The 17,819-nt window shown below is 38.8% G+C and overlaps 1 protein-coding gene across 6 annotated transcripts in view; it reads right to left on the reverse strand.

Moving 5' to 3' along the window:
- Window positions 1-17,819, reverse strand: part of FAT3 (FAT atypical cadherin 3) — a 323,469-nt gene that overhangs the window by 107,879 nt on the left and 197,771 nt on the right. For all 6 annotated transcript variants that reach the window (XM_009470374.2, XM_087758042.1, XM_087758041.1 and 3 more), the window contains exon 4: window positions 1,018-1,332. In XM_009470374.2, the coding sequence (XP_009468649.1) occupies window positions 1,018-1,332 (315 nt within the window). The remainder of the gene's footprint in view (window positions 1-1,017; window positions 1,333-17,819) is intronic.

Consider the following 17,819-nt stretch of genomic DNA (forward strand, 5'->3'; position numbering starts at 1 on the left):
GAAATGTGTTAAGTGGGTTTGGTGCTAACACTTGCCCCCCTGCTCTGTTCAAAGAGGGCAGGCCCTTAGTGAAAAGATGCTGAGGGTGTGATGAGCAGTTTCAGGGTAGAAAACCTTCAGCTGTTGCATTATAATAAGGGCCAGATCCCAGACGTGACTTCCAGCTCTGCACAGGGAAAGGCACTCACTCACCCTGCTCTACTCTGATTACTAGGTATTTCTCAATATTTTGACATTTACCCATTTTCCTGTCACAGATTCCAACCCTATGAAGGTATCCCAACAGAGACCTGTTACTGTTAAGTGACATCGCTTCCTTTACTATGGGCCAGACTGTGGACCTCCGACATTTTTTTTGTCAACTCCTTAACTACAACTTATTGGCTTATTGCTGTAGATGAAGAGTGAACATTCTTATATTGCTTTATATCAACACCACCATCTTGTATTCTTTCTTTCTTTGACCTTGTCTACATGGTTTGAGTTCTGGCAGAAATATTTTGACTGAGTTTTCTTTTAACTGAAATTGCTGCCATACTTATACTCTTTAATGTGGTGAGAAGGGTACTACAACGTACTGTACACAGTACTCCTCCTCCCTGAAGCCACCTAACCTGGACAGTATAAGGACCTTTCCATGAGGGCAAGCAGTTGTCCACACAAAAGGTGAATAACCATTCATAGCGGTATCTGGCCAGCTGAACATGATAGAACTTTGTGTGCAGACAAGCCCTCGGTCTTCATTTCTGTGTTGTCAAGGGAATGACTTGCACCAACAATTTGCAAGTTGACTGAACAGTCTGAGAACAGTTCACTACATGCAATAGCATGAACGCTCTCTCAAGACTCAATTTTTGGCAGTAGTTATATGTGAATACTAGATTTCTTAGTACAGTCAGATCTTACATATAGGTCATACGTTAAACACAGTCACATATCACTCTTTAAACAACTGGGCCTATTTCTAAACAAAGTCAGTCAAATCATAGGTTCGTATGTTGATGGAAGAGTACTTACTGTTAAGATGTCATAACTCCCCGCTGTGAACTGCTTTCTGGAAGAAACCATCCCTGTTTTGGGATCAATAAAAAATTTCCCATCATCATTTCCATCCACAATGCTGTATGAGATTTCTGCATTAGGGCCTTCATCTTTGTCAAAAGCAAAAGCTCTGTAGATCGGCTCCCCTCTTTTCTTACGGTCCCTCTCTGGCAGCTTGATCTGATAGACTTTCTCTGGAAACTGAGGTTTGTTATCATTCTCATCCAGAACCTGAACCACCACCCAAACAGAGGACTGCTTGGGAGATGTGCCCCCATCTGAGACGGTTACCTGAAAAATAACAGCAGTAGAGGCATTATTCTGAATAGGTACAGTGGGACTTCATAAATTGGTAAAAACCATAAAACGTAAGGAAACACCTCTCCCTCCCCAAACCTAACCTGCAATTTACATAGTCTTCTCTGTACACAAGACATGCTCACTATAAATATGCTCAGTGCCTAACTCAGATATGCCCACAATGGCAAATAAAGGAACCAGGAAGATTTTTTGGAAACCAGGAACCTGGAACGGGCAATCTGTGGACTAGGAATCTGTTTTTCAAAACATAAAATCCTTTTATCTCAAATTCTGCAAGTTTATCTCAGAAGAGAGAACTGGAATTAACCCATTAAGCAGGATCCCTGCTTTTTTGCAAATATCTTTTAAAGTTTCTTCAGTCAGACAATGAATTTGAAAGATGCATTTCTTCTTAAATCCTAAAAGAATCTGTCACTTTTTTTCTATTAATTATTTGGAATTTCTTAAACGACAAAAGAATTTCTGTCAGTTCTTTTCATTCATTACCTGAGATCTGACAGCTCATTAATTCCAAAACTGCTTTATGATTGTAAGGGACACAGAAAGGCAGGCAGCAAAAAATTTCTGCTGCGTTGTGTAAAGAGCACACTGTGCTGGCAGAAACATGTAAGAAATAAAATCTTTGAGACAAAAGTTAATTAGTAATTTAGTTGCAACTTAAACAGAATTACTAATAATTTTCAGTCTGAACACTGTGAAAATGAAATGATCCAAGATCAACAAGCATTCAAGAGATTTAATAATATGCCTTCAAAATGCAATCAATATGTTTCAAACTTCTCCCTCAATATTTCGATTGCATTTTTAAAGAGAAAGAAGTAAGACAGAAAGTTATTTCTGTTTGCATGAAAGAAGTTCAAATTTCACTTTCAGCTACATATGCTAACATGCCAATTCCCATGCAATTTCTGATGATAGTGAGCCAAGATATTACATACCCTTCCCTGCTCATACTGATCACTGCACATCCATTGCTTTGCTGGTTAAAACTCCTTGATGCTTTATTTTTCCTTAAATGTTTCCATGTCCCCTTACAAATCCTACAGTCCTAACATCCAATCCTTAGGCAATGCAAAATTTTCTAGGTATAATGTCCCTTGCCATTGTTCCCACCTTGCAACAAGAAATCTAAACTTAGGGTAACCCCAATTTAGTACTGAGATCAGCAGAAAAACCACAACATTTTCTAAGAGAAAGGTAAAAGACCTTTTCTATTTCCTGTATGTAACTATACTTTTAAACACTGATACAGTGGAAAGGAGTGGACTGACAGCCTTAGGGACTGAAACTCTTTATTTACAGAAAAATAAATGGCATAGCAATATATAGCGATAATGTAAAATCTCCCAAATCAGCCCGTAACTCATTTGCAGATTGGAGCCTGTCCTCCCAACGACATGTATCAGCCTCAGGCCTCTCTGTCCTAAGACTGTCACCAGGGTTGGCAATTAGCACTTGTTGGGATCGCCGCCTCATGATGGGGACAACTGTCTGCTGAGAGCCGGACAGGGGCCATCCCCACCTTGCAAAGCCACCAACGTGCCATCTGTCAGTCACCGGTGAGGGGGTGCAGGGAGAGGACCCACAGCTCATTACCAGGGTACTCAGCCATCCAGTTCGCGCTTGCTACACTTTCCAAAATAGCTTTTATAGCGCTGAAAGGCTGCACACATGGCTGCAAATCTGCCTTTCTACCCGGTGAGAGCGACACCACCGTGGACCTCAGCTTCTCCACTTCACCACTTTGGGAGAACTTCAGAGCTTCTGCAGCAAACAAAAAGCCAATTCTGCCAATTCTTCTATTACAGGCTTTCAGCAATAAATAACTTTTGCCCCACTTAGAGGCTGATCCCCTCTATTTCTGTTCTACTCCAGTGCAACTGGCCAAGCTCTCGGCAAGAGCACAAGTTAATAAAAACCTTTCTCAGGATTTCTGCTGACTCCACAGGTAAAATAATCAATGGTGCCAGGCAGTACAGGCTGTAGTGCACAGAAACAACTGGAGACACACTTATTTAAATACTGGTCAAAAATATCAACAAAATGCTTTTTTGAGGGGTAATGTTCTTAATGTATAGAAAATACTAGCAAGATTCAGGAAACTCTTGTTTTCTGAGCAGAACATCACTCAACTTTTACAAAAAAAAGACATTTTCTTCAACCTGCTAGCAGTCATCTACAAAAAAAGGTGGGGGAGGAGATAAAAAGTTTACAACTAATAACAATAATAAAATCTCTGAATACCACAGTGGTATAAACAGTCAAGCAACTATGATGAAAAAACTACTTAAGTCAAGAAACTGCTCAAGAAGCAAAACCGTCCTCCTGTCTTACCAATACACAGTCTCACAGTTTGTTAGGTTACTGCTGAAAGCCTGACTAACATGGTCTTGTGGCAGTAAATACGTGCATGCATTTGGTTTTGTAAGCCCAAACTAGTGGGAAATCCGTTCAATAACAGAGAAGTTGCACTGAAAATATTTGCTGACAGCTAATTGAAAATAGTAATGGCTATAACATGAAATGTCAGCTAATTAACAGAAATTAACATAGAAGACCTGAAGTTAGTCAATTCTACTCTGTCTAAAACTTTATGTCCCCAGAGAGGAAAATGTTATGTACCAGCTAAGCCTTCTTCTCTGGGCGACACTCAAAACTTTTCAAAATGACAGGCTCCAGCTCCAGTCGAAAAGCTCTGAGTGCCAGACACAGGAGCTGAAATGTGAGTTAAAGCTCTCTCTTTGCAGGCATGTAAATTAATTAATTAAGCCGCCCTCACACCAGCGATGTGATTATTTCCCTAACTGTAAATCCGCGCCCTGGCTGACCCCTCTTTTCTGCTCCATCAGCCTGACCCCAGCCTGGCTTTTCAGGTTCCAGCTATTAACAGGGTAAAAGAGCTGCAAAAATTTCCTCTGCCCCTACAGAAAAAAACTCCACGACAACACATTAAAACAAAATAACAAATTGCTGCCATTTCAAAATTGTTCCCAGATAAAAATGGGGAGGACGGAAGAGGTCGTTCAGCACACCGCTCTGCAAATACCGTTTCCATCAGACATTGTATCACACCAGCACCTAGGGGCCCCTCTAACCGATGCAATTTTGATTCAAACATTACCATAGTTCTCAGCAAAATCCTTAAACAGCTGGAAATTACAGTGAAAAGTAAGAAGGGAGGGGAGGGAGGTTGGGACATTTGTAGGACAATGATACAAAAGCTAATTCACAGCTGGTATCTCTGGAAATGTGAAAGGCAGGTGTGCAAGGCACAGGAGAGCTTGCCAGGAGAGAAGATGTAATTCAGGACCAGTGAGGTCCTTTTGTTTAGAAACCTGCAGATGGCACAGTGGGGAAAAAAACAGAGAAGAAATGTGATAGAAATGAATGACAAAGATGGACAGTCTCAATATATGCTTGTCAAGATGCGGCATCAAAAAAACCCAACAAGAGGTGAATCTCACAGTGATCAAGATGGGGAAATGGTGAGGACCAGAATTTAAGCTTTCCCAGAGGAGACGAGGAATGGCTGCTGAGTCAGCATGTGCTTTCCTAAATGCTGAACACCTTCTCCAGTCTTTGTGCTGAGTCTGGTGTCCAGACATCAATGGGTGTAGACATGCTGCTTCTTGCCCATGTGCAACCTGAGATGGGGCTGGCCAGCTACTATCTCCTCTGCCCTTCTGGTTAGATACTGCTGCTCATGCTGTGTCAACACAGCCTAAACAAAGGATACAACCTCCCAAAGCTGGGATGTGGCCATGAAAGCAGCTGAGTTTTGACTCTCTGACCAACCATACAAAGGGTTGGTCCATTCACCAAGGGTGGAATATCTTAAAAGGAATATGATGACTTGTTTAATGGGGTCCGATGGCATCAGACAGCAAGAATAATATGAACTTTATATGCCACTTTCATGGTGAAATCCTAAGCATCACTGCTGTTTTCCCACGACCTACAGACAGTTCCAGTACAGTTTTCTTCATAAATTGAACACTTTCTGCCAGGAATCTGCATTTACCCATTGGCTTTAATGTTTATGACTTTACTGAACCATGTCAGCCAATACACATATAGGTAGTGGTTACCTGGAAAGTGGTTACCTGGACAAGATCTCCTGAAATTCCCTCTACATCAGACATATATTTTTGGAGAAAAACACACAAAAATACCTCCTTCTGCAGAGTATGACAAATTCAGTATAATAACAGAACTTTCAAAATCCAACTAAGGCAATTTACATTTCTTCTGCAGGATCTACTTCAGTAGGTTTGGTCTATAGACATTAACACTACCTTTCCTACAGGACTGAGAGATACTCTTTCGTATTCATGTTTATGTTCAAGTCCACAGATCAACTGCAAAGAGATTTCCATAGCAGAGGACTTTCTCAGTGAAAACCAAGGTCAACACTAACTGTTAACATACAACACCTAGAATGTTGAATATAAAAATCTCTCCTTTTTATGACCATGGAGGAGGCATGGAGGAGACATCTACTGTGAAAGTATTGGCTAAAACACAGCATCAGTCTAGCAGACCTCAACACTGGTGACAAAAATAATTTACCTTGAGACAGTCACTCCTCCTGTGAATTGGACTGTGACACTTAACTGAAGAAGGTTTAGCTCTTGAATTTTTTCAGAATACAATGCAACTGTGAGGACCACCCTCCTGAATTACAAGTACAATATTGAGTCTCTAACAAAAACTCATGACTTCCAAGATAATTATTAACTTAGCTGGAGACAGCAGCTAGCAGGGAGCTTACTTCAACAAGTATAACAAGACAATCAGCAGGTGTTTAATGTGAGTTATCAAGCCTCCAGAAGAATGAGAATCTTCTTCCATATCGTTCCTTGGCAGGAGGAAGTACTCAGCCTACCCAATTTTCAAGTTAAGAGGAACTGCCACATTATTGTCATTAGCATTGCAAAATGCTGAAGATGTCATATTTGCTTATTTATTTTCGTTCATGTGATAACTGCTTAATGCAAAAAGAGCGAGCTGAGATGCCTGCACCTCATCTGAGGAGCGTGCATAATGAGGTTTTCAGGTAAAAGTCTCTCCATTCCCCCAACCAGAAATGCCAATTTTGCTTCAGAAAACTTTAGAAAAGAGAATCTGGTTGAGTTACTGGAGACAGAAAAATGATCAAAGGGAGCCTGAGAGCTGAGGCATACCCCTGCTGTTAGTGACTAATGGGTTTGTTTCTTCTGCCAATGCACAAACGAGCTGCAATACCTATTGTAAGAGTCTCTGGAATTCAGCCCAAGTAAGAGAAATAAAAGATTATAAAGCAGAGCTCATTGAGGGATGAATGGAACTTTAAAGTCAAATACACTGAATTACTATCTCTGCCTACTTCAGAGAGAGACTAAATTCACGGCTAAATTCTTACAAGGAAATATTTTTCTGAAATGCATGATATTACTGAACTACATGTCAGATTATTGCTACAAAGTGAAGGCAGTGTAGCTCAAAGATATACAGGAGAGAAAAAAGAAGGTACATAAGTTATTTTTTTTTTAGTTCAACACAAATACTGAGTTAGCTGGAGCCAACGAGATGCCTTTTCTTTCTAATCCTTTATTTGCCAACTGTGGAAAAGAAGTGGGCAGCTGCTTATTTCACTTATCCTAATAGAATGTATTGCTGTCCCAAAAGACAAATTACTTAAACACTTCTTGTAGGGAACAGTGCCAATCATATCAACATGATTCATCTTTCCTTATTTTCTTTACAATGTGCTAATCTGAGAACTCTTGTTTTCAATCATAAAAAAATTAATACAGTCACTCTGGCCAGCTATGAGAAATAAATAATTTGGAGTACATTTTAAATACAGATTATTACTGACACAAACACTCTAGGTGGCTGATTAGGAAAGTCAATGGCTTCCAGCCACATTCAAGCTAGAAAACTATGCATAATGGTCTGTTATACCATTTGAGAATTAACGATGACATCAGGTAATTTCAACGCTGTATTGACAAAAGACAGGAAGGAAGGAAGGAAGGCTTTTTCATTTGGAGTTAAATGCTCCCTGCAGTATCTGCAAACCTAAATACTAGAAGAGCGTACTGAAGAGTCTTAGAGGCTTCAAATCTTAACTTTTGTCAGACTCACAGTACTGAGACCAGTGGATGGTAACCAAATGACCTGGTGGAATGAAATATCAGAACAGGTGACTTAAAGGTCCAGAATAACTACTACTCCTCCTACTACTACTTCTACTACATTTTTTCTGTGTCATACTTGATTCTACAAGCTTTTTGAAAATTGAAACAGTAAATAAGAGTCATAAACTCTGAAAAGAAACTTAAGGCTTGTATTTTAGCTTTAGTAGCAATACAAGGAAGGATCTGCATAGCTCTTGACAGCGACCCTCTAAAAGAAGAACAGTAATTTTTCATGGGCATTGCTTTTAAAGTTCATTACAGTTTGGAGATCCTGGCAACTTTTGTGCATCAGGCTGTATTTATAGTGTTCTTCAATCAATACATGCTAAGGTAAGTGCAGAACCAACCATTACTCCATTAAATTCCCAGAACAACAGACCAGTATGTCCAATGTTAAAAGAAACTCCTTTAGGCACTCTCAGAAATTATCTTCCCCTTCTTTTCACTAAGTAAAAAGAAAACTATAGTCCTCAGGAATGCCAAGCTAATATAATTTTGCTTTTGAAAAACTGTAGATAAAACTTTCCTTGGAAGTGAGTCTATGCTGATCATTTTCCAGAAGTCCAAGTGTGCCTCCTGCTTCCACTGGTGGAGTTAAATACAGAGAATCTTCACCTCTATTGCCTAACAGTAGTCTGTAATCACTTATGATTCAGCAAAAATCATCTGGTAAGAAAAAACAGGTGATAACACCACCATCACAAGTGGTGCCTGAAACTGTGTGTATCACATCCCATGTTGAGCAGTTGGCAAATTTTGTGAATAGAAAAGCGGAAAATTTGAGATGATCATAGTAGGAACATCAATCTCAGTCTCCAAATAACAACTGTAAAGGTCTTTTGAGTACACCAAGAACTTCCTTTCTTTGTTCATGAGGCCACAATAATGAATCTCACTACCCCGGCATATAATGAAGAAAAATTTGGAAAGCAGAAGAATATACTCCAAATAGTCCTCTGATAATATCTGGACCCAAGGGCATTTGCCCACCTTCAGACTGACACCTTACAAACAACACAAAGACTGATATGTGATTGCTTAAAAATAATTTTTATAGGCATATGGAATCTCTTTAGGAACAACCTATAACTAAGCAGAAGTATAACTACCCTCATAGACTCTAAATGAGAAAGAAGATAAAAGTTGTGTATTGATCTTCATAGCAAACTTTGAAGAAGGTGTTTAGCTCCTGCTGATAGTGAAGATTACAATCAAAGAGTTTTGTGAACAGAAAATGAATAGTCAAATCTGACAATATATTCCTTCAAGCAGCTTTAAATAACATAAAGCTTGCAAATTAAGATATTTATGCAGTTTAATGTTAGTAGTAATCTCTATGTCAATTGTAATTCCATTCATACCTGAATATCTACATCAGCCATTCATGGATTTTGCTTTTCTTGTGATAAGAAACACCTGTGATCAAACATCGATAAGTTCCCCTATACCCCATATAGCTCTACAGATAATGCCCTTCTCCAAAAATCTTATCTCAGCACTCAGGAAATACAGTAGCTTTCAGGTTTTGTGCTTCAGAAGAGGTGTACATCAACATCTAAGCTCACTGCACTGCCCTTTTCTCCAATATTTGATTATCCTTCATTTTCTATCCACGAAAGTCACTTGATTCTCATCTTCACTATAAGCAGGAACCAAACACCTTCTTCAAAGTTTCCTCAAAATTATGAAGATTGTTATATGTTCTTAATCTTTCTTTTTTCATATTAGACCAGTCAATATGTGTAATCATGTGAGAAAAATATTCTGGCTATTAATAAAGATGCAAGATTTTATCCATGCTTCCAAGATCTTTTCCTAATATTAATAATTTATTTTATATTTTAACTACCAGCAGAAATGCTGAGCTCAAAAATATGTGCTGATCTATTGCCAAAATTTAATCAAGCTATAGTACTAGTCACTGTGGAGTTAATTAATCAAGCAGCAAAATGATATATACTTTACACTCTTGCTTGGGTGTGCAGCTGTATAGGTCCCCAGATACTCAAACTGATGGGAAATTAAGGTACAGCAACTCTTTTAGCAGAAACTCTCAAATTCGGTGCAGGTGATTTCCTGCATGTGGCAACAGCCCTCCATCTATTTTGCAGTAAGTCAGCAGCACTGCCTCATGCTAACGTGGTACATGCTGTTGAACTTACTCTAAGACAAGACATAGTATGAAGGACCTTGCTCTGCATGCCCTTAGAAATATTGTGGCATGCAGTTTCTGTTACAACAGAGTAACAACTTCAACTAAAAATTTCAGGCTTCAAAGGAAATACTGTCTTCTCTCCTAAACTATAATATTAAAACTTACTGCTAGACATTTTTTGTCATGCTGACAGCCAGTGCCTTCTGATGTTGGATGAAACACCCTTAGGTGAGGCTCTGTGATGGTCAGTCTTGAAACAACATTGTTATTACTTAGGAGGTAATATATTTATTTGGCCACCAATGAGATGAAAAATATATACTGTAATTCCTTAAAGTTATTTACTTTATAGGTATACACTCCACCTAAATTCTACGCTGCTATATGAAGCAGAATCAAGTATTTTCAAAAGAAAGATAACACTTTTTCTTCTTTTTTTTTTTTTTTTTTTTAATTGCTCTAACAAGTAGCACTTGGTTGTGCTAATGGAGGATGATACCACCTTGTCTCTGGCAGAAAAGCAGATTAAGATGCATCCAGCCCCATCTCCGGCTCCTCCTCTAGCCATTTGTTCTTCCCCTGTCATCAGTTTGCAGCCACCTTCACCCGTCAATAAATTGTTTGTTCATCTGTGCTACGAACAGGGCTACTGAAATAATCAGGGTTTAAAATGAACTGCTTGAAGAAAACAAAATCCCTCAAAAGGCAGATAGTTAACGAGTGATGGCAGTGAGAGAGCAAAACAAGGAGAGGCATGCCAGGTCCCCAAGGCAAGGTGGGGGAAATTTCTTAAGAGTTTTGGCAGCTGAAGGAAAATGCATTGTGTAACTACAATTTTGGTGATGAATTCTGCAATTTCACTACAGATAGTAACTTACTCTCTGCCGCTCCCCCCCCCGCCCCCCAAATATCCTTGCCGTAAAATTCATCACTTATCAACAAGCCTAATACCAAAGCAGGCAAAGCCAGAACCAGTGATCTCAAGGTAAAAGACTTTGTGTCCCATCAGTAATTGCTGAAAATATCCAATTTCCATCTTACACTATTTTTCCACAATATGCAAGAAATAATGAATGCTCTCCATCCACACATACATGTAAAACATTTCAAAGACAGTTTTATAGCTGATAGCCTGACGAGTAGCCTCTGACATTTAAATGTAATTTAGTTTTTTCGGGGTAAAAAATGAAGCTTCTACAGTTTTATGTTCAAAATAAAGCTTACCAGTTAAAAACCTGACTAATAAAAAATGGATTTCTTAGCCAGGTGGAAAGTATATAAAATCAGACCTTTAAGGGGTATAGGCTGTGCTGTTCCCAATTTTTGATCCTGTAGAGATATTCTAAATTTCCAAAAGGCAAAAATGGACAATTTTGGGCTCAGAAATTTATCTAGCTTTAGTGAACTGTCACTCTGGAAGATTGTTGTGACCATTTTCATTAATCTAAAAGGATAAAATGAAGACATATTTTTTTGTGATATTCAGGTTATTTGACAGAAGTTTCTTTGGTTAGCAATGAGATGCAAAGTAAAATTTTAATCAACTTAGAAGACAATATGATAGCAATTACTCAGGCATGTTTGAATAAAGTAATTTTTGTAGTCAGATGAGGACTACATCCTAAAATATCATACAAAACAGTATAAAAATGCTCAGAAAATCAGTATGAAAAATAGGTAAAATAAGGTAAAGGAGAGAAGCATGAATAAGGAGGTTGGTGGTTGGGGCTTTTCCCAAGGCGGTTTTTTGTAATGACAATATCACCCTGTTCTTGTCAGACCAGGTTAAATTAAATCAAGTCAATAATTGCTTTGATTTTAGCAATAAAAAATTCTACTTGACTTCTTGATGCCTACTTCACAACTTTCTGTGACAAATTAATTTTAGACAGATAATAAGCATTAATTGGGCCATATTTAATCACAGTTTCAACTAACAGGCAACACAGACAAGCCTTATTATCTCAATCTCCACTTGTCTTTGTTTCTAAGTGTCCTATAAATATCTACTATCCAGTTTACATTGACATGGGGTCAATTTTACAAGCTGGTTGAGAATCAGCATGGGACTATATGTAGGGAAAAAATGCAGATTCTGATTTTGAAGCCAAACTCATGTTCTTGGACTACCTTTTTACTTTATCCAAATTCAATTTCCACCTTTGAAAACTCATCCTGGAAAATAGGCTCAGGTATTACATCCAGTACAAAAGGTGTGAAACTGAAATTCAGAAAACTGTTCTGCTGATAAAGGCTAAGAGCCATCAGCTGCTTCCCTGATGGGTGCATTAGGACTCTGTGTTTCATCTGACATAGTAAAACCTTGCTTTTTTTTCACTAGACAAGACTGACACAGCTAAGTGTACATTTAGGGACCAGTTCACTGTAACCGTGTTTTTCACATAATCAGTTTAATTCTCTTTTCAGCTCTGTTGAACCTCTACAAACCTCCAAAAACACCTGAATAGCCTCAGCATCCTCAGCCACACCATAGACGGTGGGGTACACACATGCTGCATGGCTAGAGACACACAGGGGAAGTCTAAAGACAAGTATTTCCCTGCTGAACCAAGCTCATGTTGTCTGAGCAGCCAAAGAATTACAGGTATCTTCTTGGTGGAGAAAGACCTGGCCAGCTGTGAAATCCTCTGACTTGGTAATCAATGGAAATTTTCCCATTGACTTTGGTGAGAACAGGGTTGCACCTAGAGCTCAGCAACCTCATTTCAGCTTGTTTTTCTTTCTCATTCAGGTTTTGCCCAGCCCTGGGCTCCACCTGCAGAACAGGTACCTGAAAGATGTAACCCTTCGACTAAAGAGTAGAAAGGATGTGTACCGCCGCAGCACCACCTCCACTGTATGCATTATAACTGATTGGGAAGAATCTTACTTTAATACCCAGGCAAATGTGGGGGGTTTTTTGTTTACTTTAATGAAACAGCAATTTCATATGTAATTCTTTTCTTTAACATGATTTTTTTTTGCTGTTGGTTCAATCTGTTACACATACAGCCAGTGATCCTGCAAACAGTAATGTATATGAATAATTTTCAGAATGTGTCAAGACCATCCTGCAGACATAAATAAGTAGGTGTGCGTATAGGAACAAGGTCATTTGGGGGTAGCGATACAACTGGAAACGCTGTCCCAAAGTTTTAACATTCCAAATGTGTTGCAAAAAAAAAAAAAAATCCTGGCCCGAGAAGTTAATTTCCCTGAGTAACACTCAGAATGCATTAAAAATGTTCAGGTTATTAATATTAATTAATCAATTAATACTATTATAATTAATTAATTACACAGTGCCTGGAGTCCTGGAAAGGGATCATTATGTGTCTGAATAATAAGATGACATTCTATTCCTGCAGTGCAAGAGGAATTTTAAAAGATTGCAACTTTTAAAATATTCGTAGCACTTTGATTCTTCTACAGAATTAGTCTTTAACATGCATTTGGTTTTTGCAGCCACAGGATGGCATTCACTGCTGTGCAAAGGGTCAGTAGAGCCTAGGAAGTGTACTTTCCATCGGGGGAAAGGAAATATTTAATAAAAATTATTGATATAAATTTACTGCTTTCTACTGATGACAATCATTTATTCGAGAATGTAGTATCAAAATCTTACCATGCACAGCCCTTAAGGTTCATGTTCTCACTGTATGGATGCCAAGGCTCTCAACAGATACTTATCTTGCCTAACTTCAGTAAGCTGGGACCTTCTAAAAATACAGAGCAGCAATTCTAACTTGGGATACCAGCAACTGCATAAAGTACTTCAGTTTCACTTCCATGGAAGTCACAGTAATTCTTTAATGGATTTATATAAGCTCATAATTTACTGTTTATTTTCCCATTAGGGCAGTATATGGAGTAGGTGTTGACACATGGCATACCAACAGGAGGACAGTTGGACTGAATGAATGGCCAAGGTGACCGATAATTGGATTGCAAATGTCAAAGAGTGTGGTTGAAAAGCCAGGTATATCAACCCACACATACTTTTCCCAGTTGTGAAATGAAAGTTAAGAGCAGGGACAATCAGCTACAAGTAGTTACGATTTATAGAGTTCGGTTTGAAGTCAGAGGCAAGCAGCATCCAATTAACTTCAGTAGAGATGTCTAACGCCACTAGTAAAACGACTGGATTTAGAGTGATGAGCAAGAATGTCAGACTGAGAGACAACCTAGTAATGCTATTAACCTTTGTGAGATTGCCCCACCGATAATGTGATCTGGGGGACAATAAAACACTGCATGAGACAATATGCCCAATTTGGTAGTGCAAGACTGATATATGGGAGAAGAAGGAGCATTTTCCTGGATTCATTTTATGGGCTTCCAATTAGCCCTCACTAGGTGAAGGCAGAGAAACGGGGGAAGCAGAAGGAGTCCCTCTAATGAGTTGCTTTGTTGGTCTGTAGTAGAAGAGACTGAAAAACAGAAGTTTTAGGAGCTGCTTTGCTTTTGAGATTGTCTCAGGAGGTGTTAAAGGGGCCGGGTACTTTGTTGGACATAGCCATTAGAAAGCTCCTGATTTATGGGAGCTCTTGATCAGCACAAGTGCAGGATCAGTACAGGAGGCGTGATCCCTGGGCACAGGGAGATCAGATATGTCCGCCCCATGTGCTAATGCTCGTGGTTAGATGTCTCGCTCATGGTGTGGAGCCCTGGCGGACACCATCCGTAGATGCTGCTGCTGCTTCCTTTGAGCAACTGTATACAAAATATACATATACTTGTTCTCCAGAAGTGCATCCAGTTTTAGAAACGGGGGTCTAATCCATGGATTACTGATCTGACAAAATATCTAAATCTTATTTATGGGCTCAGTGAGGCAAAGGCAGTTTGTCAATCAAGTAAAGTTTAAGATGCAGTTCCTGTTTTGCTATGTAAGTCTGGTGAATGTGTGCTCAATAACCTTTAGAAAATAGAGCATGAATGTGTAATTTATTCAGCTACTGCTGTTTAGGCATCCAAGGTCTACTGGAGCGTATTGCACACCCAGAGAAACCAGGGGGAGTTCTCAAGTTAGGAAGTCCTGAGGTAGCTCTCAGTCCATGCTACAGCGTGGAGGGGAGGGAAGGGAAACCAAATTAGCCCTGCAAGAACTATACGAGGTACTGAAAACACATCCCACAGCTCCGAGTAGGGTAATTTGCTCTGTCAAGAAGCAGGATAAATGACTGCATCATGCTGAGCACTGTGCTGCAGCAGCAAGGATTTCTTTTGGGAGCTCAGCAGCTCACTGGAAGTTGGGCGTCCCATCACCAGTGTGATCCATCACCAGGCACCCTCCCAGTGCTGCAGAAAAACAAAATCTGTACACTTCAGACTTCTTCTTATAAAAAAAAGCCACAGCTTTCAATTGATACTTTCACACTGAGAGTTGGGTATTATGAGAATTAAATGCCTAAAGAGAAGACATTTTAAGCAAATACCATTTTACTTTTTAAAATACCGTTCCCTGGCTGAGGTGCTACAGTTAAGACTGCACTTGGATGGTATCTAGTGGTTTGCAACAAAAATAGTGAAAGATCCTTAACTGTACATATACTTGGTAAATGCCAATGAAAAAAAGACAAAACCTGGGCTTTAGTATTCAATGTAATCCCACAAACATATGGGCAAAGCTACACAGAAAGAGTTCGTGCAGGTCCATTTGAACAACAGGGTTTTGGTGAGGAGGATAAGGACTACATGCAAGTGAAACTCACATGTCAGTTAACATTTTTATTCCTTCTGCTATACATTATGGTTTTCCTTTGAGACCAAGCTAATGCACTTGTTTCATTGCCTTCTGCATCTCTCAGTCAACAGAGGCCATACCATTTCAGCATACTTTGATGTACCACATAATAAAGCATCATCTTTGCTTAGCTAAAATGTGTAGTCTAAAACTTACGACTTTCTAGAAATTTTCTGAGTGTTTTTTAAACTGTGGTCATGCGGTGTTTTTTTTTTTTTTTAAAGTGTGGCAATATAAACCCACATGTTTAAATTCTCCATGTTTTTTTCAATTAAGTCTTTAAAATAGCTGTTTGGCCTTGATGGTTAAGAACACATTTTTATTTATACAACACCTTAAAAATTATCTGGAAGGACAGCGGAAGGAAACAAGATTCACAGAGAAAAACAAATACATTTGAGGCTATGACAGAAAGTATTAAGCTATTTGGTATCTGGTATCTGGATTAAAGATAACATGCTGGTCCTCAGAAAAGTTGAAGCCATAAATTGACAGACTGCTATTAGTAATATTTGTATTTTTTACTTTCCCAGGGAATGTGAGAAAAAATAATTCATTATTTTGATTCTGACATTTTTGCTCTCAATTATTCATGTTAATCCTTGCTTTTGAATATTTAGAATATTCCTTGCCAAAGAAAGTATTATTTTTTGCCAAAACATAAAATGTACTCTAGAACTGCTATGATAACATTTTCAATGGCTCTGTATCATGAGAGATTAGCAAACAGCAATATTACATTTGAGAATGAGGAGATTAATCTGCTTCCTGACAACTTAAATTTGTTAGGCTGGGAAAAGAAAATTACTGCTTTTGAGGGCAGATTTCATAGTACTTGATGCTTCAGGGCCTTTGTACTTTTCTGTTTAAATCACATCTTCATAAAAAGCAAAAGAATTGTTTGGTCTCTGATTATTATCAAGCTGAAGTCAGATAAGAAAAGCATTAGGATTCTTATGTTCCATGATAATATATTTAGGGAGAAAAAAGGTGTCAAATATGCTTATTAAACTGATTCTCAACCTGATTAGAGGTTTTCTTATCTCTAGGTGTCTAGTAAATACTTTGTGTCATGTTACAAATTATGCTGAATACTCCAATCTTATTTCAGCACATTTCACACAATGTTGCACTTTTGCCATAGCAAATTATTTATAAAATAAAAAATAAACAATTGTTTTCAGACTACCATGTTTTTGCATGACATTTTCCCACCCTTTCCAGTATGTCTTTTTTGCTCAAGCTGAATGTTGAAGGATTATGTGGCGGAGGGACAGGGTGGCAATCTGGGAATATGAAAGAACAGATAAAAAAGTAAAATACATATTATTGAATGATATTACAGGCTATGGTGAGAAGACTGTAAGGGATGTGATGAGACTCAAAGAAAATATTGTGTATTCAAGGTATATGAGGAAGAAGTTCTCACCAAGTGCACGGACTGGTGGGGGCAGCTTTGGGCAATCACCAATACTGGAAATTATGAGACCCTGGATAAGAAAAGCATGAACAAGGTGGAGACAAAAAAAAATAATAAAAAAGTCAGAGGAAGATGCACTGACACAACCCAGATGATGTGACTCTAGACGGACAGTATGACTCAAGGGACCTCAAGAATAAGGATGATCTTCACCATGTTGAAGAAAAGAGAGCTGTAGGGAAGACAGTGAAATCTAATAGAACTTGCAAAAGGAAATAGTTGTTCCAGTTTTTCCCTTGTAGAGAGGCTGTCTGTAAACCGAAGGGCTCACAAGTGAAGATGATCTGGGGAAGGGACCGCTTAAGCTGCAGGTGCCCTAGGAACCATCTCCAGTCAGACTCCATGGACATTGAAACAGCCTGTGATTAAAGAGCATGTCTCAAACCAACCCAAAGTCCACTCAAGTCAAAGGAATTGGAGATTTAGTGTTGGGATCCCTACATGATGTATTTCAGGGTAGCTGGATTTGGCACGTATGAATGGTGGCAACAAGTGAAGTCGCTGTGAAAATATCCCAGAATTAACTTTTTTAGAGATAACAAGCATGAGTTCTGAACAGCTGAGTACAGATCACCCTGGGAGAAAGGACAAATGGATGCAAAACTTGTTTAAGTGCATGTTTCTAAATGATGGATTAATTAAAAGGCATACTAGGATTTCCTATGCCCAGAAAGGATTTTAGTACAGATGCAATGTATTCCTAACTGAGGAAGAAGATGCTCCCCTGCCTGAAATGCCATGCTCAGCTTGGTCTTAGCCAGGAAGGCAGGAAACTGAGACCTCCACAAAATGTGTATGTATGTGTATGTGCGTGCATGTTTGTGTGCTCACACACTTACAGACATAAATTAACAGTCTGGCAGCTGATGGGTCTTGCAAATGCTACAGAAAACA

This window comes from Nipponia nippon, unplaced genomic scaffold (genome assembly GCF_047370975.1).
Source record: "Nipponia nippon isolate SJK-2023a ecotype South Korea unplaced genomic scaffold, ASM4737097v1 scaffold_2, whole genome shotgun sequence".
NCBI lineage: Eukaryota > Metazoa > Chordata > Aves > Pelecaniformes > Threskiornithidae > Nipponia > Nipponia nippon.